General features: G+C 41.2%; 1 protein-coding gene across 3 annotated transcripts in view; it reads left to right on the plus strand.

Moving 5' to 3' along the window:
- The window catches only part of LOC105356351, a 72,391-nt gene that overhangs the window by 29,193 nt on the left and 19,497 nt on the right, over positions 1-23,701 (plus strand). For all 3 annotated transcript variants that reach the window (XM_023965830.1, XM_023965831.1, XM_023965832.1), the window contains 30 exons: positions 1,785-2,878; positions 3,806-3,973; positions 4,054-4,088; positions 6,328-6,480; positions 6,570-6,698; positions 8,736-8,774; positions 9,409-9,531; positions 9,636-9,762; positions 11,280-11,450; positions 11,533-11,567; positions 11,787-11,951; positions 14,045-14,179; positions 14,407-14,445; positions 14,516-14,656; positions 14,763-14,851; positions 15,537-15,560; positions 16,185-16,588; positions 16,803-16,985; positions 17,081-17,115; positions 18,167-18,319; positions 19,584-19,712; positions 19,795-19,833; positions 21,002-21,127; positions 21,211-21,337; positions 21,438-21,608; positions 21,688-21,722; positions 21,803-21,967; positions 22,045-22,179; positions 23,123-23,161; positions 23,247-23,387. In XM_023965830.1, coding sequence (XP_023821598.1) covers positions 1,785-2,878; positions 3,806-3,973; positions 4,054-4,088; positions 6,328-6,480; positions 6,570-6,698; positions 8,736-8,774; positions 9,409-9,531; positions 9,636-9,762; positions 11,280-11,450; positions 11,533-11,567; positions 11,787-11,951; positions 14,045-14,179; positions 14,407-14,445; positions 14,516-14,656; positions 14,763-14,851; positions 15,537-15,560; positions 16,185-16,588; positions 16,803-16,985; positions 17,081-17,115; positions 18,167-18,319; positions 19,584-19,712; positions 19,795-19,833; positions 21,002-21,127; positions 21,211-21,337; positions 21,438-21,608; positions 21,688-21,722; positions 21,803-21,967; positions 22,045-22,179; positions 23,123-23,161; positions 23,247-23,387 — 4,549 coding nt within the window. The remainder of the gene's footprint in view (positions 1-1,784; positions 2,879-3,805; positions 3,974-4,053; positions 4,089-6,327; positions 6,481-6,569; positions 6,699-8,735; positions 8,775-9,408; positions 9,532-9,635; positions 9,763-11,279; positions 11,451-11,532; positions 11,568-11,786; positions 11,952-14,044; positions 14,180-14,406; positions 14,446-14,515; positions 14,657-14,762; positions 14,852-15,536; positions 15,561-16,184; positions 16,589-16,802; positions 16,986-17,080; positions 17,116-18,166; positions 18,320-19,583; positions 19,713-19,794; positions 19,834-21,001; positions 21,128-21,210; positions 21,338-21,437; positions 21,609-21,687; positions 21,723-21,802; positions 21,968-22,044; positions 22,180-23,122; positions 23,162-23,246; positions 23,388-23,701) is intronic.

Raw genomic sequence — 23,701 nt, forward strand, 5'->3', positions numbered from 1 at the left:
CAATGGGGAAATATCATTTATCTGTGGCAGCAACACGACATTCAGAAATAATCTATATAATATAACATCAATAAAGGACATCACAAATTACATTTATATTAGACATAATATATTATTATATATCATATATATAATATAATATATATATTATATATCATTATATTATTATTGACAGTAGCGTCATGTTCATGGGCTGCATCGTTGCGTAGTGCTTAGCGCTCTCGCCTCACAGAGAAAAAGGTTTGGTTCAGATCCCGGCAGTGACCTATCTATGTGGGGTTTGCTTGTTTTCCTTGTGTTTTCTCCACTTCGGTTTCCTCCCACAGTCCAAAAACGTGTTTCATAGGTTCATTGGAGATTTGACATTGTCCCAGACATGAATGAATGGTTGTGTGGCCAAGTTGGTACCCTGCCTTTGCCCAGTAGTAGCTGACATAGGCTCCAGCAACCCTGTGACCTCAAAAGGGATTCCGTGGGTTTAACGGATGGATGGATAGATGGATGGATGCGTCATTTCCGCTATCGGGATAGATGAGCATGTCCTTGGATGAAGTTTACTTTCAGTAAAGACTTCTCAGCAGTTTCGTCATTTAGTACATTCAATAACATCAAACACGGATGAAAAAATAACTTCAAATGGTGAAAAAGACAAGAACTACCATATTTTCTGCACTATTGGCTCCGCTGGATTATAAGGCACACCACCAATGAATGGTTTAATTTTGAACTCATGTCATATATAAGGCACACCCAAGTATAGGTGAGACAAAAGAGTCCGAAATAAATCAGTCAGTTTATTGACCTTCGTTCACAGTAATCTTAGAACTTGTTTGTAACATGCTACACGTTAGCCGCATCAGCATTGTAGGTGCCATGAATTAAGTGTGGTCTTTCTTATGTTAAATGAATATAGATTTGTTTTTTGATTATAGGTTATTGTGTAGGTAATCAGCTGGTGGGTCACATGGTTGTGGGCGGTGACATTAATTGACTATAACTCACCTGTGGGTTTTTCCCCTGGGCAAGATGGAAGGGGGGGTGAGCTGGGTTGCCGTATTTTTTGTTAACCGCTTCATACGCTTCATATGCTTTATGCGCCACATACGCTTTAGTTTATCCGCTTTTGTGCTTTTCCCTTGATTCCTTGTTTATTCTATTTTTGATCATGATATTACAAGTGGATTTACTTACCTTCATTTTTACATTATTAAAAGCTACAAAAATACAAACTTCGTTATGCTCTATCTATGGTTTTTGAGCGCGTCATTCAAAACCCGGACCCACCCAGCGTCAGCCTCTCAGCGACTGTTTGGTTAAGTCGCTACAAGCATATTTACAATACTGTAACTCCCAACCTTGTTTGCAACACATAAGAGGACAGACAGCTATTACTAAAACAAATGTTACTGTGACTACTTCAACTAAAACCTTTTTAGTAACATGTAAAAAGTTTAAATAAAAACAGTGCAACGCCACTATACGTTAGCCACATTAACTTATTTACAAATCCAACCCCTTGTTTGCAACTCCTACAAAAAACAGAATTACTTTAACATCAGTACATACAACCAGAATTAATCGTTATTTAAGGTACTCCAGATTATAAGGCGTATTGTCAATTTTTGAGAAAAATTAAGTGTGGAAAATACAGACAAAAAGTAAACGGCCAATACAAATACGGCAAATACAAAACCTTGCTTGAGAGTTGTACTTGTTCTGTTCTTTTGTGTGGGTCAGTATACAGATTTATAACTGGTTTTTAACTTTAAAATCCTGTTTTACAGAAACTCTTTAGATCGAAGTGTGAACACTTCTCAGATGACCTCAACAGTCCTTTCGTTCAAAAAACTTTTATCTTTGCCAGAGAAATCCCAACCCATCTCAACAGGCAAACCGACGACAAAAGCAACATCTACGATTGTCAAAGAAAACACTGGCCCCACCAAGAAGACAGTCAAATGTATAAAAACAAAAAGTATAATTAACAAAGCACCCATTGACTCAGCTGTGGTTAAAACAGAGCCGTCAATGGAGCAAGAGGAGCGTTCAGAAACGGAAGACTCCAAACAGGAAATGCCAGAAAGCGCTGAAGAAAATGTTTTGTCACACAAAAAAACTCCCCAGACTGAAAAACCAGCAGATGTCATTGTTACCAAACTAAGCAAAGAGGTCCTGGCTTCCAAAGCAGAAATCGCTTCAGCAACTGAACAGATAAATTGTTCAGCTACGAAGGAAAAGCTTGAGGAACCTCCCAAATGTTCTACAGTGGAAAATCTGCCTATAAAAAGCCCAGAGAACCAGATTAATCTGTTACATCCAGCCCACAGTAAGGACAAAGATGGAATGAACGCTAAAAAGGAAATGTCTGAATCTACCGTGTCACAATCTCAACCAGTTCCCTCTGAGGTCCAGGTGGAAACATCTGAAACCAAAGATCAAGAACCCATTGTAGAAGCTAGAGACACAACTGAGGCTATTCAAACAAAAGATGCAGCAGCTTCTGAAATGAAGGATCATGCAGAACTTCCTGAAGTTGCTGTAGAAGCAAAAGATGTTTCAGAGTCGGAACAAGAAGAGAAAGCTCGAGAATCTGAACCAAAACCCAAAGTTGAAACATCTGCTGTAGATGAAGAAGGAAAAAAGACCGACCCAGATTCTTTACCATCTAAGCCCAATAAAATTCCTCCACTGACCAGCACCCTTGAGTCCAAACTGGATGTGCCCTCAACTGATCCATGTATGAAACCAGAGGACAACCAGCAGGAACGTCCTGAAACTTCAGTCAAAGCTGCAACAGCTCCAGAATCCAGTGGAAACCAGTCAGCCTCAGCTGAAGCGAAGATGAATGTAGGAGTGGAGGCAAAAACACACGAAACAGGTAGGTAAAAGGCTTTTAGGCCTTTTATAACCAATCCACATTTAGTCTGTTCACCCTCAAACTTTACATTCTGTTCCACGTCTTTGCCTGAAAGGGTGTATAGAAGATTGTCTGGTCTGCTTAGATGGGACAGTTTCTTTTACGTAATGCTTCGTTCACACCGGGCTCGGAAAAGTGCGTTCGAGCGACCCTTTCCAATAAAAAAAAAAAAAAAGTCAGTCAATGTGCGTGATTCGGACTTCCGCATTCAAATCTCTTGCCCTCACGTGTCACCACACAAGCTTTTACGTTTTCAGGATCTACGTACAAAACATGCAGCTATTGAACGCCCACTGAAGGTTAAACCAGTTGAACTTTGACCAATCCTGGACTCAATTTGGTAGTGATCTATGGATGGCATCCCTTTTCATTCACAGAAGTACCAAGTGTTGTCAATTGAAAAATTGATCATAAAGGAGACAATAATAACAGCGATTAGTGCCTGCTGGAATTATGACGGCAAGACTTTCATGAATCGGAATAGAGCTGTGAAAAAAAGGCCTGGAGTGAGATTCATGAGATTTACACCACTTTGAGATTTAGCATTTTTGGTCCAAAAAAAGTGTAAAAAAAATAATACATTTAAATACAGTTTAGCCTCAAATGCAAAAGGGGTTTATACAAATATACTCCTTGTGTGTCAGAAGACTCATAACCCCCTGTTGTAACAGTAACATCTGTCCAACCCACGAGGCCTTCAGCTCGTAGTTGTTTGCTTAGCTGTTGGACAGGACAAGTTTAAAAAAAAAACCAAAACATTACAACTAAGAAAAAATAACTTCAACCAAACCAGCTCTTATAATTTATACAATATCATCCCAAATGAGATTGATTTGTTTCCATTTCCTTTTAAAACATGCTTTTTTTCTTAATTTTTACAAATTGCAGCAAAGATCCAGGAGACTCCCGCATCAGTGTTCTCCAGCAACATCCCGACTTCAATTTCTGCATCTGCTAAAACCCAACAGAAACGGAGAACCCTCCCTAAGAACAAAAGTGTGCTGCTGCGCCACCATCAAACTAATATTGACTCATACTTTACGCTACAAAAAATTAGTAAGAAGTCTGTTTACGCTGCAAATGTAGTTTTACCATTTCTGTGTTCCTGTTGTCTAAACTGTGTCTTTGTCTCACAGATTGTATCCAGCCCTCACAGAATGTGTTTTCCAAAGTAAGTTTCTTCCAAATCATTTATTTATCTGCTGCAGCTTCTGTTTTATAAAAGTTTGTTCTTCAAATTTAATGGGGTAATTTTTTCAAAAGCTTTTTTTTTTTATTTCTAGGATTTTCTCCACAATGGATTAAAAAAAATCTTAGTTCATTTTCATTGTCATTTTAGCTTCTTTTTAGGTAGTAATTATATTTAATGAAAACTTTAACTTGTAATTTTTTTATTACCAATTTCCTCTGACTGTGGTTTTACTGTATTTTGTGGAAAAAGTTTGTGAAATTTTAAGAGATTTGAGACAAATTTAGGACAAAAAAAAGCAAAAGAAAAAAAACAGGAATCAACTGTGTTGCATGAAAAAGCAAACATTTAAAAGTTAAGTTATTTTATGTTCTAAAGGGCTTTTTGTAATCTATTAGTAAGAATTATTGGGTCTAATTGCTTTATTTTGGGGGGATTTAAATTGAACAAAATCCACTTTTTATTAAATAAATTTACTAATACAGCGCTTCCTTGTTTAGACAAAGTTTGTCAAGTAGTTTTTTTATACAATAATTACAAATGTTTAGGGGCTGTAAAGCTCCTCACTACACGCTTTATACACTTTTCTCAGACAAATGTCGAAGGTCGCCTGAAACAACTACAAAGTCGATCATTGACCTCCTGCCTAGGGTGTCCTGATGCCAGGTGTGTTGATGGACACCCTTGTGCTCGAACATGGAGTTCGTTATGGACAAACTATGACGAGCACAGAATTCCAATAACAAAACACCACTCTGGTTCAGATCAGGGGGGGCATTCCTACCGATCACGCCCCTCCAGGTGCCACTGTCATTGCCCACGTGGGCATTGAAGTCCCCCAGGAGGACAATGGAGTCCCCCGTTGGGGCACTTTCCAGTACCCCTTCGAGAGACACCAAGAAGGCCTGGTACTCCAAACTGCTGTTCGGCCCGTAAGCCAAAACCACAGTTAGAGACCTGTCCCCCACCCGGAGGCGGAGGGACATGACCCTCTCGTCCATCGGGGTGAACTCCAACCCTTGGCGACTGATCTGGGGGCTCACGAGTAAGCCCACACCGGCCCGCCTCCTCTCACCTTGGGCAACTCCAGAGTGGTAGAGAGTCCAACCCCTCTCTAAGGACTGTGTTTCAGAGCCCAGGCTATGTGTGGAGGTGAGCCCGACTATATCTAGACGGTATCTCTCAGCCTCTCGCACCACCTCAGGCTCCTTCCCTCCCAGAGAGGTGACCTTCCATGTCCCAAAAGCTAAGTTCCATGACTGGGGTTTGGGCCGCCGAGGCACCCGCCCTCGACTGCCATCCAAACCACAATGCACCGGCCCCTTTTGAGGTCTCCTTTGGGTGGTGGGCCCAATGGAGAGTGGTCCCACGTCGCTCCTTCGGGCTGTGCCCGACCGGGGGCCCGTAGGAAGAGCTCCGGTCACCAGGCGCTCGCCTGCGAGCCCCAACCCCGGGTCTGGCTCCAGAGTGGGGCCCCGGTGATGCCAATCCGGGCGACGTAATTTCCTTGTTGTTTCTTATCATCAGGGGTTTGCTCTTTGTCTGACTCGTCACCCAGGACCTATCTGCCACGGGAGACCCTACCAGGGGCTTAAGACCCAGACAGCTTAGGTCCTGGGAACACTTGAACCCTCAAACTCCCCCACCACGTTAAGGTGGCGGTTCACGGGGGAGTACTGTGTCACTCATTAAGAAAAAACAGCAACTAATACATAAAACATTGATTTTGCTTTTAAATGTACTTGAGACAAGCAGTTGATTATAAAAAATCTTCCAAGTTACTCAACGTCGGAAATGACAATTTAATTACAATTACAATGCCTAACAAACTTAGAGCTGGGATATTTAAATCAATAAACACAATACAACAAACTCAGATCATTTTGGTGCCTCTTTGCCTCAAAAAATATTTTTGTGCAGTTTGACTTTACATTCTTTCTTTTTTTACTTTTTATTTTACATTTTGTACTTTTAAAATACAAACAAATAAAAATTAGAAACCAAAATTAAGTTAAAAAAATACACAAAAACAATAACAACCAAACGAACAAAGTCGAAATTTAGTTTTTAGCTTTAAGTTCTGTATATGTATGTGTATTTCTTCCATTTTCTCCGTTGGAGTTGAAATTTGACTTCACATTCTTGACAAGATTTCACAAAGGTCCTCCAACTTCCTTTTTTTCCCAATTCTAAAAATCATCTTTTTTTCCCCCCCATCTAGAGTCTTTCCCTTAGTTCAACACTGGTGTTAATAACCAACCTGCCAAAACAACACGACTGCCCTTACACAGAGGAGGAGGTGGTTAATTTTCTCTGCCAGTTTGGATTCAAGTATGCACATGACAACATCTACATCTTTGCTCGGAAGTGCATGGTGAGCAGGTTAAACTTTTGGCCTTTGTCTGGGCTCTGAGCCCCATCAGTCGTATTTAACCTGAATGTGGTTTCTGGATTTCTTCTCAGGCTCTAGTCCTCATGCCCAATAGGTGGGCGGTGAATGACATCATAAAAGCCTCGCGTTCCAGTCGCTTGGCCCTGGGGAAAAGTAAACTCAACGCTTCTGTCGTGACGAGTAACATTTTAATGTCGCCGGTGAGCTATCAATTTTATACAAAAGTTTAAGGCCGTGTCACATATTGATTATACGTGATTATATGTGGAAAAAGTGAAAAAGGTTTGGGTTTTTACGTGAAATTTTCACAGATGTATTCTGAATGAAACACGTTAAAACTGTGCAAATAGTACAAATAAGTCACGAAACGAACACGTAAATCAACGTAGAACATGAACCATGCGTGTTTATAGTGCTGTTTACGTAATTTGTTAGGGGTTCTTGGGTCATTATATAGTTTTAACATATGTGAGCTGTATACGCAATATAAAAGTTATACATTGGTGGTAAATGGGTGGAAAGTCTGTTAGACGTACGTGGAACATTTCATGGAAAGCAGCAAATGTAAGTATTTATCTAAAAAAAAATTACACACAATTGCTTAAAATTACGTTATAATTTTGGATAAATAGTAAATAATTACTGTTTTGTGATAATGTGTTCTAACGATAATCCATGATTACATAACGGTTACCGTTGCTGTTAACTGAAATCATGAATGAATGTTTTCTGAAGATAATCGATCATTACTAGACACGGGATTTTGTTACTTGAAAAGAATCTATCTGATCAGAACCGAATTACAAAAACTATGTAAAGATATAAAATAAATTAACTCAGTGGGGGTGGGATTATATAAACTTGCTTCTTCCCTTTCCTTTTCAAGCAATAAATCAAGCTCTACTTGACTTTAGTTCATGATCACTGTTTTTAATTAAGCAAATGTGAATTAAGTGTCTTTTTTTTCATCCTTTTCATCCGTACGCCACTTCTGACGCAAATCCTACGCAAAGTTTTATAAATGAGGCCCCAAGACTTTTATTTTGATCTAAATGGCTACCAGATTGAAGTTGATTAGTAATTTTTGGAACTTTTCTCTAAACTTGAAGCAAAGATATATTTTTTACCATACAGCCTAAACATGTAATTAGATATATCCCATTTCAGACCAAAAACAGGAGTGTCAAAGTTATTTCTGTAAACACAAGACAGTTTTAAAAAACAGACACCAAGAGCCCAGTACGATTTCTCACGAGGAGAGCTGTTCAACGCCTCTGCTCCAAACCGCTCTGAGGACGTCTGTCCCGACCTCGCATCTTTATTCAGAATTAAGTTTCCCTGATTACATGGGGAGTGAAATACCTATAGGTCACACGATTTGTAGTTATCAGTATATTCTTTAATTTGCTGCTGTAGTCACAGGAAGGTTGTGCAAGACGAACAGAAGATACAAAACAGACTTTAAAACAGCATTTAGAAAGACTATAAAGAAAATAAAGGATAAACATCCAACAAGGAGGTTTGGCTTCTAGTGTGACAACAGACGCTCCTCTGTAGCAGGGATGGGTACCTAAACCCGTGCCAAGTTGGTACCAGTACTGATGTATTTGGTTCTACTGGTACAGAATAAAAACACACATTTTGGTGCTTCATTTCGAACATGTCAATCACTTTTATTATGTTTAGTTTAACTGTATAATTCTAACCCATGATTTTAAACGTTCCTGCGAATGTAGGCGGGCTCATACAAGAATGGGTGGGGCCATGAGGTTGGGTGGAGCTTTATTCAAAATGCCAAAGGCATAGCCTGGGAACATTGTTCTGCAATTCACAGCAAGAAATTCTAATTCTGCGTCCTGATGGATTAGATCGATGTGTCTAATGTTTTGTAAAAAGACCGTCGTCGTGACGATGAGCCGTGAAATACGTGCTAACTTTAGAGTGTAAAAACAGAGATGCAGACTGTTGGGAAGAAAGACATTAAGAGTCTTTCCTTCACCCTGCCACGCTATTTGGTCACACTTGAATGGTTTTGGGGGGGAAAAATACTGTTTTATTTTTGTTTTTTTTTTCATTTTTGAAGCACCAGAACCAAAAGTATCAACTTGGTACCGGGATAATCCAGTCTGCACCCATCCCTACTCGGGGTCTTTTCTTCAACCACAAAGTTGAATTTCCGATTCTAGTAACATTGCAACACAGTGACATTTTTGTTTCTGTCCTGTATTCTCTTTCAGCTTGGATTTTATAAATCTGTTTTGAAAATGACGCCCTTTGTAAGTCACACACACACACGCACACACAATTTTTGATTCAATTTATACACATACTATAAACTTTTTTGCTCCTTTCTATTGTCTTCTTCTTAAAACACCTGAAGTTGTACTTTGTCCTCATATCACTGCATCCCTGTCAGTATAATGTCAGCTTTTTGCATATTTCGTAAACTTTAGTACAGTGGGTCAAAAATTATTTGGTCGGCCCCCAATGGTGCCTGTTCTTCCGCTTAAAAAGATGAGAGAGGCCTGTAATTTTCATTATGGATATACCTCAACTATGCGAGTTTAAGGGGTTAATGTCTGCCTTTATTTTATCGTTACATATAAGTCAGAAGAAACCTCCCTTTTGCTGTTGCACGCTTTGATTTCAGAGAGAAAATTGTGCCTTTGGCCTAAATTTCCACAGCATGTTTGAACCCTGCAGCCCACCTGTGTGTTTTTGGCTCAAAATGTTCTTAAAAGTCTGGACGAATCTTTGGAAAAGTTGTATTTTTCATAACAGTAAAGAAAGGGTTTGTACATTCTTAGTCATCCTCGGGTCTGAATGGATTTATGTGAAATCCAAAGCTTTTTCTATTAATGCAGAGGTAAATTGTTTACTTTTAAAAATGTGTCTTTTGTGTTGAAACAGTCTTTAACCGATGACGAGAGCGTGGTCTATATCCAGGAAATCTCTCCAAGCGAAACTGAGGACCTCATTACAGTTTTGAAACAAATTGGCTCTGTAATTAACTACCTGCCCCTTGTGAACAAGGTAAAACTACACACTAGTGCCTGTACCACAGATGCATTTAAAAGAAGAAAACTTCATTGATCCTGATTTTTTTTTTTAATATCTGTGAAAAAAAAAAAAAAAAGATTTTTATTGAGTTTGAGACGATGTATGACACCGACCGGCTGGGAGTCTGGTACAGCCTCCTGAAGAGAAGGCGTGGCCACAAAGTCTGGAGGCTGAAAACGCCACGATTCACCTCAGCGCCTATACGTAAGGACCTACAAATTTACACATAGAACAAGTTTCATTCACATTTGCACCCGGAGGTAAAACAGCCTATTGTTAAAAATTATTTTGAAAATTATGTTTAAAAAATTGCAACATTTGGAACAAAATTGTTGCATTTAGACAAAGTTGTTAAGGAAACAAACCCATGTCCTGACAGTAACTTAAGATTGACCTCTAAGCCTTTAACACCGGAGCCGTCACCGAGGACGGCAAAAAAATTCACTTTTTGTTTACCGTAACTCTTTGACCCCTAACGGAGACTCAATGAATTCCGACGTGTACAAAAGCGGCTTTGCACAGATATAAGTTGGTAAAGTGTATTTTCTAATTTAAAGTATTGCACATCTGCATGTCAGAATGTGCTGGTTTGTGTTAAAAACTAAAAACGTTTTGATTCAAACTGTTTTTATGTTCTGGAAAAACCTAATTAAAAAAAATGTGATCGCTTTGACTAGAATTTCAATATGTAGTGAAACCTTTCCGTCTCTACAGGACTTAAAGCTAATCATTTGCTCAACATTACACCTCTGTGTAATCTATTTAATGCTTTGTGCCATGGTTTCATTAAACCTCATAAATACATTTTTATATTTATTTAAAATTTCCAAATTAAGCAAAACAAAACTTTAAGCTAATTCCTGGTGTGTTGGACGTTGTATGGGAAGAATCCTCCGATATTAAACCATATTTAATGATTCAGATCCCACTTAACAGAAATCTGCTTTAGCCCTTTAACACCGGAGATGTCACCGGTGACGTCGAAATAACACACTTTTTGACGCATCATAACCTTTCGACTATTTACGCCATCATGAATCACTCGATTCTTCGTATCGGTTTCCCACCGATGCGCAACACATTACTGACTTAGTCTTGCATAGCAGCGCAAAGCTGGTTTTTACCGCGACAGATTTAGCTGATTTACGAGGATTGCACTGTCTTTCTGTAAGGTGTTGAATATCACAGCAAAGCTGTGTTTCTCCTCTTCAGAAACCGTTGGAATTCGGTGAACCGCGAAAAAGGTTGAGGAGTTGGTAGTCGAACAAATTTTCAATTAAATGTGGGTACTTGAATACGTTTGCAATGATATGTCTCTACCCGATACTAGCGCGTGTACTAACAGTTGGAAGAGGCTTTTGCGAAACGCTGAAATGAGCTAATGTCGTGGTGAGTTTTGTTTCAGGCTTTTTCTTTCTCAGCTCCATTCTGATACATGACAGAGTTGGTGTTCTATAATTCGGTTTGTTTTATTTGAACGGTTGGACCTTCCGTGTTTTGAAAATGACGCCATCCATACGTCACTACTAAAGCCGGGTCCCTGATTGTTCAAACCTCAACTTTGAAGGCGTGTTCATTGGCTGCACGTTCTTCACATAGAAAATGGACTGGCGTAGTGACACATAAACAAGGGTTTCCAACACGTTTCCGAGCTTTCGTTTTTTTTGTGCTTTTTTTAACTCCCTCGTTTGTGTTTTTAAAATATTCTATTTTAATTTTAGCACCAAGATTTCCAATGAAAGCTTTACCGAAGAATGAAGAAATCATTGATGGCGCCGCCATTGTACCCTCATCGGACACCGTTCCACCAGGCAGCGCGCCACCATTCTGGGTCACCATGACGACCAGTCCCTATGTTTTCCCCACTGTTAGCCCTTGGTTCAATATACCAGGTGATGAGAAAGATGAGTTAATGTTCGAGAGAGGTTTTGGTTGCTGAAGCCAACATTTTTTAACGTGTTTGTTTAATTTCAGCTTTTCTGACAGTCCAAGACCTGAATGACATAATCGTAAGTACACTTTTTGGAAAATCTCAAATCCTTTTGGTCCCATATGTGTTTTGCAAAAAAAGTGCTTTTTTTTTGGTCTCTTTAAAGTTAATCTTTCCACTGTTTTCTAAAGGGTACAATTTTTTTCCCAAAGTTGGTGTCATGTTCAGACATTCCTGCTCTTCACTGGTTTGACTTTTTCAGTGTAACCTGGTTGTTTTTGAACTTCCTGTCTTGCAGAAAGCGTCCAATGAGGCCTCAGCATTTTCCACAGTCATGTTGACCGGTTTCCCTGAAGGAAACTACACGCAGCAGGACGTCGCTAAACTGGTGGAGCCTTACTTTCCCAAAGACGATCCTCACGCTCTGAACCACAACCTGGTGATTCTCCCACTGCAGAGGAGGGTGAGGAGCTGCCATTCACCAGTTACCATGTTGTTGTAACAGCAGGATGACATGCGCTTCTTGAACTACCATAAAACCGTCACCAGTGGTCTTGTAATTGCGATTATGCAATTTTAGCTAAAATCCTGTCGTCTTTAAGACATAACTTTTGCGGAACAGCAGGAGCTCATTAGAAATTCGCTTTTGGGTTGTGGGCGGGACTATGCCGCGGAAGTTAACCTGGCTAATTTCCCAGCATGCCTTTGTTTACACTACCTCACCTCACAAGCGACCTTGAAGCCCAAGCCGAAAAACGGCAAGCGATATCTGAGCTATACAGCCACACAGTATAGAGTCGGATGGCAGCTCAGACGAGGAATTTAAAACATACATGGATCTATTGGTTAGCAGGTGGAGGATTTAAGATTAGAGCTGTTGCGAGCGCGTAAGGCCTTTCCAGGTTTGGACAGTTAAGGACACCAAAAACCTGACAGGAAAGGAAAAATGACAGAAGAGACTGCATGAAGTTTCAGTCCTTTTGCAAGAGGGAGAGATAGCGGCGTCAACAGAAAAGAAGCGCTTCTCTTCTGATCTGATCTGCGCTGCTCTGAGGTTTTAACAGGTTGTATTACCAAACAAATCAAGTCATGACATACAACGGCTCTGTGTTCATCCCTACAAGCAGGAGACTTATAGACGGGTCGTTCCTTGTACGAATGACTGTTCGATCCGCATCCCTTCCGCACGGACAAGAAACAGATCCAGCAGTCAGGACTTCCATGTCCTTATTTGGCGATTCATGCCGGTTCCACTTGTTCAGTTTGCTACAAGAGAGCACGGTTGTTATTACAACACACAGACAATGATCATATATCTGACGAACCAAATAAATGCATAACTCTTGTGCTGTCTTGTGGGGTCCAGGTGACCTGATGAGTTGGGTCATCTAGACCAGGGTTTTTCAACCAGTGTGCCGCGGCACACTAGTGTGCCGTGGGAGGTGATCAAGTGTGCCGTGGGAAATTGTCCTCATTACCTGATTTAACATTTTCCATCTCCAGGATTTCAGCTCTTTGTTCATCCAAACAGGTCCTGATAAAACACTAAGAAATTAGCTATATGAAAGATCATAAAATATTTTTTTCTTTGTGTTTATTTGATTCTATTAAAAACATTTTGATAAGAATGACGGTACCGCGATTTAGCAGCAACTAAAGCCGTTTGCTGAAAAGTCCCGCCCCTTTAACTGTCTCCACCAATCATTCTTGGATTCTTAATCACATGTCATCAGTCTGACCAATCAGAAGTTGTAAAGTCTTCACTTCCTTGAAGCTCAGAGACGCGCGTCTTTCTGCGTTCGGCGGATTATTGAACTACACCTCCCATGATGCATTGGGTTAAAGTGACAGCGTGAGCGCCTCGGCGCACAACGAGTCTCTCCTCTTAACGTCTTGAAACAACAGCGAACACAAATCAAAAAGTTTTTAAATCTTCTAACTTAACTTTTATTACATCTATTAGAAAAAACAGCTGCAACTTCCAGCTTTTACTGCCACAATTATCACAAAAACGCATGTGAGATCATGGAGGGACTGTGGATCAATACAGACTGTTTTTATCCTTTTTTTTTTTTTTTGAATGCTGGTGTGCCGCGGGATTTTTGTCAAGGTTAAAGTGTGCCGTGGCTCAAAAAAGGTTGAAAAACACTGCTCTAGACCCACTAGACAGAGCGTTGAACCTTTTTTCTTCAATGATTTGTGATCTTCACTGGTGTCCATGGATTACATGAAATCTTTCCACCTTTATCCACCTTTGTCATGGTAGGAATAACACATCAATGTAAGGATTGCGTCATCTGGACCACATAGGACAACACAAGGGCTAATAATCAAGAAGTATAAAAGTGTAATGCATTATGCAATCATTCCAGAGAGTGGAGTAAGTGAGATACGGGCCGCCCACAGTAGTAGCTGCGTCATGAGTTCAAACATTTGGATGTTTTAAAGTGCATTTAGCTGAAAATGTTGCAAAGATGAATGTAGTGGTATTGCAGTGGGATCTTTACATTTGAGAAGTTTATGTCCATGTCTTGACGCCCTGCGTCTGTCCTCCAGGCCTTTGTGTGCTTCTGCAGCTGGGATGTCTGCTGCCGTTTCATCCAAGATCACATGGAGAGCCCAGTTTCTATCCGTGGCTGCAAACTCCAGCTCCACCTGGTCTTAGAGGACCTGCAGCTGGGATCCAGTGAGGTTTGTAGTCTTTTACTGCAAATGTTAACAAAAGCATCTTTGCTTTTGTACCAATGCAGGTCCAGTAAAGCTGAGCAAACTTTTAGGAGAGCCTATATTCTATCACCAATTGCTAGAAATGTGCTAAAGTTTGCTTTTCCAATCGAATATCTTTTAAAGAATGTTTAAGTTCTCCAAAACAAACTCTAGTGATGTGAATAAATAACAAATGTGTCGTGTTCCTGCAGGATCTTGTTTACAAAACTTTAATGAAGTGGAGCCACATTGTAAGTTATCCTGTAGATCCGCTGACATAAAAAAGCTCTGCCTCTTCTACACCAGCTGTTGCTTTCTCAGTACGTTTCAGATCTGGACGGTCTGGAGGATCGGCTGCTGTGCGTGGAGATCTCTGAAGCAAAGCTGGGCCTCATCAAGGGGGTCGTGACGGAGATGGCATCCGCTGCTGCCTTAGTCAACTTCCTGCCGCTTGCCAACAAGGTGATGCTGTAAAAAAAACTGCCTGCTACCTTTCTGGTCATTGTTGGTCCGTAGAGACCGGTTCAGGCGTCCTGAACGGTTTTCTGTTGGCGTCTTTCTGCTTCAGATTTGGGTGGAGATGCTCGAAACGTCCGGTGTGGCAGAGGTGATGGAGAAGCTTTTTTCAATGAAAGAATCATCCAAAGACCAATTATGGTATGTTCCTCAGCTCTAATAGAAGTCTGTATTTTAATAGTGGAGCGTGAGCTACAGTGTTTACCGTAAACATACCAAGGCCTGGGCTATGTCCGAATCCCCACCCTAACCCCTTTATAGTGCGTTTGCCATTTAGTAGTGCTGTCCGAATCTACAATTCCAAAATCGAGTGCCCTTGAAATTTCCCAGAAGCCTCTGCGAAAAACCAGTGCTTACTAACTTGCTAGCCAATGCTTAATAGATTAGTGAATATAGAGTACAATGCATTCCTCGGAACAATGTTTGCCCCAAAAAAATGTATTTAAATGTATTTTGATGATAAACCATCAACGTTTTTATCTTCAGAAGACAGTGGACTCATAAATAATTGTCGCAAAAGACTCATATTAATTAGATTTAAACTTTGTGAAATCCATGACGTGATATCCGCCGTTTCAAAAAAAAAAAAAAAGCAGTAGTGAGCGTGGTGCCTGAATTGCTTTTAAAATTCATGGCACTAGATAGTCCCGCACTATATAGTGTTTTAGTAGTTGAGGGTTAGGGTGGGATTTCGGACACAGCGCTGGAGTTGCCCATCCCTGAGCTTTTCCCTCCAATCATTGGAGTTTTTTAAAAGACTCTTATGAAGGAAAAAAAAAGACACTTTTACTGCGTTTTTAACAAACTTCTTTTTCTTTTCATGCAGGAGCAAGGTTGGACGTATTGACACGTGAGTATTTTTTAAATGGTTTTATGCTTGAAACTGTTTTGGCGTCAAACTCATTGTTATAAAACGGCTCATATTTCTGATAAGGAATGCAACCCTGAAGTTGAATAAATGCTAACATAATAGTCCATTTAATTTTTAAGAGTACACACAGAAAAAGGGGTATTGTATTGGTTATTATTAATCATTTAAAAACAAGTTAAATTAAAAGCTTTATAGAACGATTTAGGATTTTTTTTTTAAATTAAGTGATATTGCTATAAACTATCACAACAAAATATGTTTTTTGCATAAAACCGGCTGGATAGCTCCGTTGGTAAGGTGAAAAGCTACCATGCAGGAATCCAGGGTTCGATTCCCGGAGGGGAATGAACAATGGTACTGGGGGCAATTACCATATCAATGGTGAGCAATTAACATCACTCAGTGAGGGCCCTTAGGCAAGACCCTTAACGCTACTGCCTCCCGAGCGCAGTTAAGCTGCAGCTCACCGCTCCCCCAGGGGATGGGTCAAATGCGGAGAAGATTTTCTCCATTGAGGGATAAATAAATTATCAGTTATTTTTATTATTATTATTTAATTTCTTCACTAGGTTTTGGTTGTGCTTCTTTCTTCTGTACTTTTAGTTTGAAAAGCTTGAAAGAGCGCTCCAACATTGCCAGCAAAGTCCCGATGGACCTCACGGTCGACGATGGACATCCAGCTGGAACAACCGACGTTCTTCCAGCCGCCTCTGAGTCCACTGATGCTGGTTCTGCTGAACCAGCATCTCCCGGAGACGAGGCCACTGCCCCCACCTCAACCGATGCTGCCGCTGCGCCCCAGAAGGAGCAGGGCCGTAACGAGCAGCCGCAGACCCCAGGAAATACTCCGGTTCCAGGTCAAATCCAGCAGAACACGGCCCCAGAACCACAGGCTCCTGTGGAAAGACTGAAGACAGAAGGAGGGGCTTTGAAAGAGGAGCAGCGGGCTGCAGGAGGCCCAGCTGAAGCTGCTTTGGAGGCCAAACAAGCCCCAACGCACGAAAAAGGTCTCAAAGACTCAACACGGCCGACACTCTCCAGAATCTTAGCTTTTACGCATCTTTGAACACCAGGAAATGAATAATATACTTTAGATCTGGTATTAAGATATTTGTCTGTAAGGGTTTGTCGCTGTTGATCAATCCCAACGAATAAAGTGGTTAAAAGAATCCCTGTGTTGTTCTGCTGAGGTCTTCTTTAATGAACCTTCATCTTTTCCAGATGCGGCTGCCAGAAAGATGCAAACTGACGCCGCGTCTGAAGGGATCTGCAGCAAACCCCCTGCATCGGCCACCACGGCAGAAATAAGCCGGCCGCCGCTCCCCAACGTTTTCACAGCGACCGACGATCCGTCTCTGACCGCCGGCGAGAAGATGGGAACGCTTCTGCGTCTACAGCACATCTGTAAGGACTCCACGACCCGATGGCGGCTTTACATTCAAGCTCTCATGACCCAACGCTCTTTGAACGCTTTGTTGTCGCTCTGCTCTCCCTTACAGCCTGTCTCAGTGAGGAGTCCATCAAGAAGTCAAAGGTAAGAGGAAAATATTTGTGAATCAAACCATTTCTGGAAAGAGTTGTGTTGATGGGATCAGGAGGAAGTCATGTTTGGTCCTTTTAACCTCACAGAAAATAAAAAGATGGTTGGATGAAAATACAAGAAAGATTTGAGGCACTTTAAGAGGAGGTTTTTTTTATAGGTTTAAACTCTTTAAGAGCATCTCCGAGATTCCAAAGAGGACTTGGGACGAGTGTATCAACTATGTGCCATGTTTGTACCGATGCTGGCGTCAACGGTACTACCATGAACATAAATTCTGTGCTTTTGGTGACATGTCAATCACGTTGTATTATATCTGTTTTTGCTTTACAATTCTAGCCAATCACATTACTTTTCCAGCAATTGTGGGCGGGCTCATATGAGAATGGGTGGGTGGAGCTTCAGTCAAAATGGCAACAAGATTTTTTCTGAACTTCACAGCTAAAGAGTAAATCAGCAAACCGATGGACATGAGTGACATGTACGATGCTGTGGAACAAAAAATCGTCGTCGTGGCGACGAGTGTGTTCTCTTCAGCGGAAATGCGCCGGCGACGGACTTTGAAACCTGCGTCGCGACACTTGATTTGAACGGGGAAGCCTGAAAAGCATGTTTCGAGAGCGTTCAGGAATGTGGTGCATAAATTACAGGCTGATCTCTGGTACAATCTGGGTTTAGACAAGGTCTTTAAAGGCCGTAGCTTTGGGAAAAGGAACAGTGTCCTCCATCAACAGGTGCTGCTAAAGGGAAATACTTTCACCTTTGCTAAAAGGCCTTGCTTTGGTTCCTCTAGACTGGACCCAATCAAGAAAACTCATGGCCCTAAGCTCAGTCTTTGTATTCAGTGTTGTCTTGTCACCAAACTATGATCCAAGCAGACATGGAGTTGAAACAAATCCATAAACAAAGGAGGGTTGAAGGTTTAGTCAATTAAAATCATCTAAATATAGATTTGATGATGAGCTTCAAATGGTTCCTCGACAGAATCAGCCATTTAACTGTGGATGAAGATCCTTGACATGTTTTCCTTTTTTTGTTTGAGCAGTACTTCTGCATTCAGAAACGGCTGGTTTTAATCACCAACCTGCCAGAGTTCCACAACGACGGCTACGCGGAGGCCGACATCTCCCGCCTGCTGCAGAACTTTGGGTTTCAGTACGACGACACGCACCTCTACGTGATTCCACAGTCACGTATGGTAAGCTGTGAAACGCCAGCACTAGAAAGTGACTTTAAGAGCTGAAAACCGACTTTAAAAAAACAAAAATCATTTTTACTGATTCTGTAAAGAGGTGGTCCCATTTTATGGGTCAGTTTAACGTCAAGACACTTTTTACACAGACCAGGCGATGCAAGGCTAAAGTTGGCGTCCCATTTTTTTGATCTTCTGGTTTTCAGATACTTTAGATCTTCCAATTGTCTCTAATCGGTTTCTTAAGAGGTGCTTGTTAATGCTAAGACGCCAGTCTCCAATAGTGGCCGGGCTCCTTTAAGATACGCCCGTCTTCCCCGGGTCGTGAACAGTCGACCAGACGCCGGTTTGTCTACGACATTTTTGTTGGGATCCAGTGTAGCGATGGCCAAGAAACGCTCGTTCGATTTAGCGTTTACAGTTTCCCTTCAGTGGCACACGCCAAAGAACATTCTGGCGTCTAACCTGCGCCGCATCTTGAGGTGGATCCTAAAAGTATCCAAGAAGATGGGCGACGGCTGCAGGAACAAGCAAACTCACAGGCTGGTGGAGGCGCAAAGAAAACGAGCGGTAAATTAGAAGAACCGGTGTGAACATTGCGGTTGAGCCAAGACGGAATGGTGGGCGTGGCTCCAGGAAAATGATCCGCTTGAAAGCAGAGAGGATTTTTGATACGGAGGGTTAATGATGCTTTAATGAGCATAGAAACGTTCGCTAATCAGGGCAAAATACAATTCACTTCAAAGAATCCTGAAATGTATAACTGGTGGTATCGCCTGCATTTCTCGACTAAATTTATAAAACTTGATTAGCCGCATCCTGGTTATATCAGAGAGTTGGTCGTTGCATATTATGCAGAGTAGGGATGGTGTGTGGGAAAAAAATGTTAAAATAATTACGTATTTGTAGTCGAACTTAAGGTAAATGCACCTTTCTTTTGTTTTGAAGTCGAAGGTTCTTCTTCTGGTTCCTCAGGGACTTTTTTTCTGCTTAAAAAAAACTTTCCACAGATGTTTGTTTTTGACAGAAAAAATCTCATCAAAAGTAATTCATGGATGGATATGAAGAAGAAGATGCAGAAGATTCAGAAGTACAAAAAAAAAAATCGTCTTCCAGAATCAGATAATGTCAGTTATGCAGTTGCCTGGTACCAAATGGCACGCAGACTGAGATACCAGCCCGCGGTTCACAGCCTGGGGGGTTGGTGACCACTGCTGTAAAGTCCTTTGTTCTGCTTTTTAAATAAAGTTTTGCTTTTTTTTTCCTGTAGGCTTTTGCACTGATGCCAAGCTGTCGAAGCGTTCAGAAGCTCATCAGAGCAGTAGAAACGAAGCCGTTGACGCTCCGGGGGTGTCAGCTCCGCCTGCACGTCGTCACCAGTAACATGATGATGAGTCCCGTGAGCATGTTTGAAACCTCCATCTCCTCAGAAACCACACTCCTCTTTTGATTGTTGGTCTGATCTTTGCTTTTCTTTTTAGTTTGGGTTTTATAAATCTCTGATGGCGCTGATCAATGTCGTAAGTACAACCCCATCCGACTGTCCTCATGGGGTTTGGGGAAAATGGTTTCTTGATTGGCTTTGATTTTCATTTTGTGGTTTTTGTACTTCCATGTATTTTAGATGCATCAGACTGACTCACCCTGACTGGTTTCTCTGATTAGGGAGGACATTTCACAGGTGGATCAGAAACTTGAGCAGCACAACTGAGACTTGGGACCTGGATTAGTGATCAGAGTTGACCTTGACTTGTGACCTGATACTTTAGTTAACTATGGTTGAGGACTACAGACTTGGTTAGTCCAAATTTAGGAGTAGGCTTAACCTTTAAACACTCAAAACTTTAACAGTACAATTAAGACTTGTGAAGATTTTGTGATCAGTCTTTGGACTTGTAACCTAAAACTTCAGTTAACTGCGGTTGGTGACTTGTTACCTGGTTAGTTCAAGTGCTCAACAAATTCAGATTTGACTTGTTTATCAGATTGAAAAACTCAAAGCCACACCACTGAGATTTGAGACTTGTACGATCAGAGTTGACCTGGACTTGTGACCTGATAAATTAGTTAACTGTGGTTGATGACTAGAGACTTGGTTAGTACAAGTGGTCAAAAATTTAGGACTAGGCTTAGGCTTTTAATCCAAAGATTTAAAATTTTAGCAGCACAATTAAGACTCAGAATTTTGTGATCAGTTGACCTGGACTTGTGACCTGAGACTTGAGTTAATTATAGTTGATGACTAGAAACTTGGTTAGTACGAGTGGTCAAAAATTTAGGACTAGGCTTAGGCTTTTAATCCAAAGATTTAAAACTTTAGCAGCACAATTAAGACTCAGAATTTTGTGATCAGTTGCCCTGGACTTATGACCTGAGACTTGAATTAACTGTGGTTGGTGACTCGTGACTTGGTTAGTGCAAGTGGTCAAGTAATTCAGATTTGACTTGTGTATGAAATTGAAAAACTCAAAACATTAGCAACACCACTGAGACTTGTATTAATGATCAGAGTTGACCCAGACTTGTGACCTGAGACTTGAGTTAATTATAGTTGGTGACTAGAGACTTGGTTAGTACGGCCTAAACCTTTAACGCAAAAACTGAAAGTTTTATTGTTACAACCTAGACTTATATCTTGGATTAGTGATCAGTTTAGTGAAGAAATTTCTGATTTTATTTTTTGAACAGCAAGTGATTGATGACGGTGCGAGTACGATCTACATCAACAACATCTCTCCCAGTGAGACCTGGCTTTTGCGGGGAGCTCTGCTGAAGATGAACTCGGTTAAAAACTACCTGCCTCTCCTCAACAAGGTGCCCAACACTCGCACCGGTCGCATGAGAAAGTTCAAGCTCTTCCCTCCCAGCGTCACTTCCGTCTTTTATCCTTTTTCTAGGTCTTCGTAGAGTTCGAGTCCATTCGCGACGCAGACCGTCTCGGGGTTTGGCACAGCCTTCTGAAGAACTGCCCGTCTTACAGCATCTTTAGGTTGAAGGTGCCACGAAACGACAAGACGTCCCTGCGTATGGCGCCTTCCTTTTTGAATGTTTCAATTAGAAGCTCCTTTTAGAGCTTCTCCTGCAGATGCAAACATCCGTCCACGGTTTTTCTTCTAACACGCAGCGCCTCGGCTGGCGGCCAGAGCTCTTCCGGACCGTAAGGACGTTGTACCCGGGGCCGTCGTCCCCACAACAAACGTTGGCGTTCCATTGGGTAGCACTGCACCATTTTCCGTCACCATGACGACTGCTCCCTATGTGTTCCCTACCATGTCTCCTTGGTTCAAAATCCCAGGTACGGAGCTGAGGTCATACGCTTAAAGTTTCAATTCAGTCTGTCACACACAGTAAATGTTTGTGCTTCTGGCTCTCAGATTTTGTGACGGTCTTTGGAGTGAAGGACACCACGGTACGAACTTGCAAGGATTTATCTGCAACTCTCAGAACTTTGGGCTGTTCTGTAACTTTGCTGCTGTGATTGTGTTGCAGAAAGCTAAATACAGAGCCTCCAAGTTCTCCACCATCATGTTGACCAATTTACCAGAAGGGAACTACAGTCATAAGGAAGTAGTCAAGCTGGTGTGGCATTATTTCTCCGTCCAGAACCTCCAAACCCTGTTTTACAAGGTCCTGGTTCTGCCCCTGCAGAGGAGGGTATGAAACAGTATTACCCCCTGACTTAGTTTGTTACTTTTTATGTTTCCAGTTTTAACTTTTGTGTCCAATTTCAGGCCTTTGTGTGTTTTGAGGACTGGAATTCCTGCTGCAGGTTTGTCCAAAACCACGGCAGCGCCCCGGTTTCTGTCAGAAGCAACAAGCTGAACCTTCACCTGGTGCTGGAAGAAATCCAGACCGGCTCCAGTGAGGTATGGAAGGACGGGGTTTTGCTGGCGTCCTAACAGGACGGAGGTTTCGTAACTTGTGTGGCGATCCGATTCGTGAGTCAATGATTCACAGAGAAAACTACAATTCTTACTATATAATATATTATTTTTATACAAAAATAATATATTATATAGTAAGAATTGTAGTTTTCTCTGTGCTAATCGTCACGATGGGTGAAATAAATTTCAGAGAGAAAGTTCTCCTTTTACTGCTTGTTTTTGTCCAGATGATGAAGATAAAGTTTGTTTCAAAGAAGCCACTAGCTAAGCATTTGGGACCAGAACATTTTTTATATGTGTACATTATCGTTATCCATTATCACTTTTAATCCACACCCAGCAGCCAATCAGAATCCAGTATTCACCCGGACTAGGCCTGCTCAATAAATCGCAAATTTATCGTTATCGGGATATCAAGCTGTGCAATACGCATATCTTAAAAGTCGACGAATATTTATATAAATGGCCAAATTTCAATGTGATAAAACGATCTTATGGCCGCTTGAAGTATTGAACGAATCAAATAATCCCCTTCATGTTATTGACCAATCGGATGGAGCCCTTTTATGTTAGACGCTCGCCTCCTATGTAGACTAAAGTCATGTGGAGTGGAGTTTAAGTTATGTTGACTTTTATTTAAATCAAACTGTTGCAGTGTAATGGAAATGATTTTTTTTAATGTTTTGCTATTTGTTCATGTATCTCAAGTTATATCGTCATGGCGATGTTGATCACTGATATCGCAAATGACAGTTATGGTAGGTCGAAGAGCGAGTTGTTTTGTTGCCGCTGACGATGGCTCTGGTGATGAGGACTTAATCCTACAAAATTCCAGGAAGAAGTTCCCATAAATTTAGGAAAAAGGTGACGAAAATAAAGTTTGAAAGTTATATTTTAATGGATGTTTTTTTTTATCAATTTGCAGGAAACTTTGTTCGGGAGTTTGATGAAGTGGAGCAACTCTGTGAGTCGATCCTCTTCGGCCAATATTTATGCCATGAAACCGGAAAAGCCGATTTTCTCGATAACTCCCTACGTCTGTTTTTCAGCGCGTTCCAGAGCTGTCGTCGCTGGAGGAGCGGCTTCTGTGCGTCCACATATCTGAAGTCTCAGTGCACCTCATCATTTTGGTCCTGAAAACTGTGGGGGCCATCGCTCCTTTCATCAGTTTCCTCCCGCTGGCAAACAGGGTACGATCCAGCATCAGCGGCGGCTTTTTAAAATTCAAAGTAGCTGCGTTTCCATTGACTTATGAAATTGGGCAAACGGATTTGCGATCATAAATTTGCCTAATCGGAACACAGCAGTTTAGAAAAAAAACTAGCATTTATCAAAAATAAGTTTTTGTGCTGGGAAGAGGTGGTTTTTGTATCCAAATTGACATATTTCACAAAGCTTTTTTAAAAATTAAATTAGTCACATGACCAACGACCGGATGGCGATGCGCTCCTTGGTAGGACCTGGCTGCACAGCGAGTCTGGTTTGTGCATATGTGCAGACATTG

Source organism: Oryzias latipes, chromosome 18 (assembly GCF_002234675.1).
Source record: "Oryzias latipes chromosome 18, ASM223467v1".
NCBI lineage: Eukaryota > Metazoa > Chordata > Actinopteri > Beloniformes > Adrianichthyidae > Oryzias > Oryzias latipes.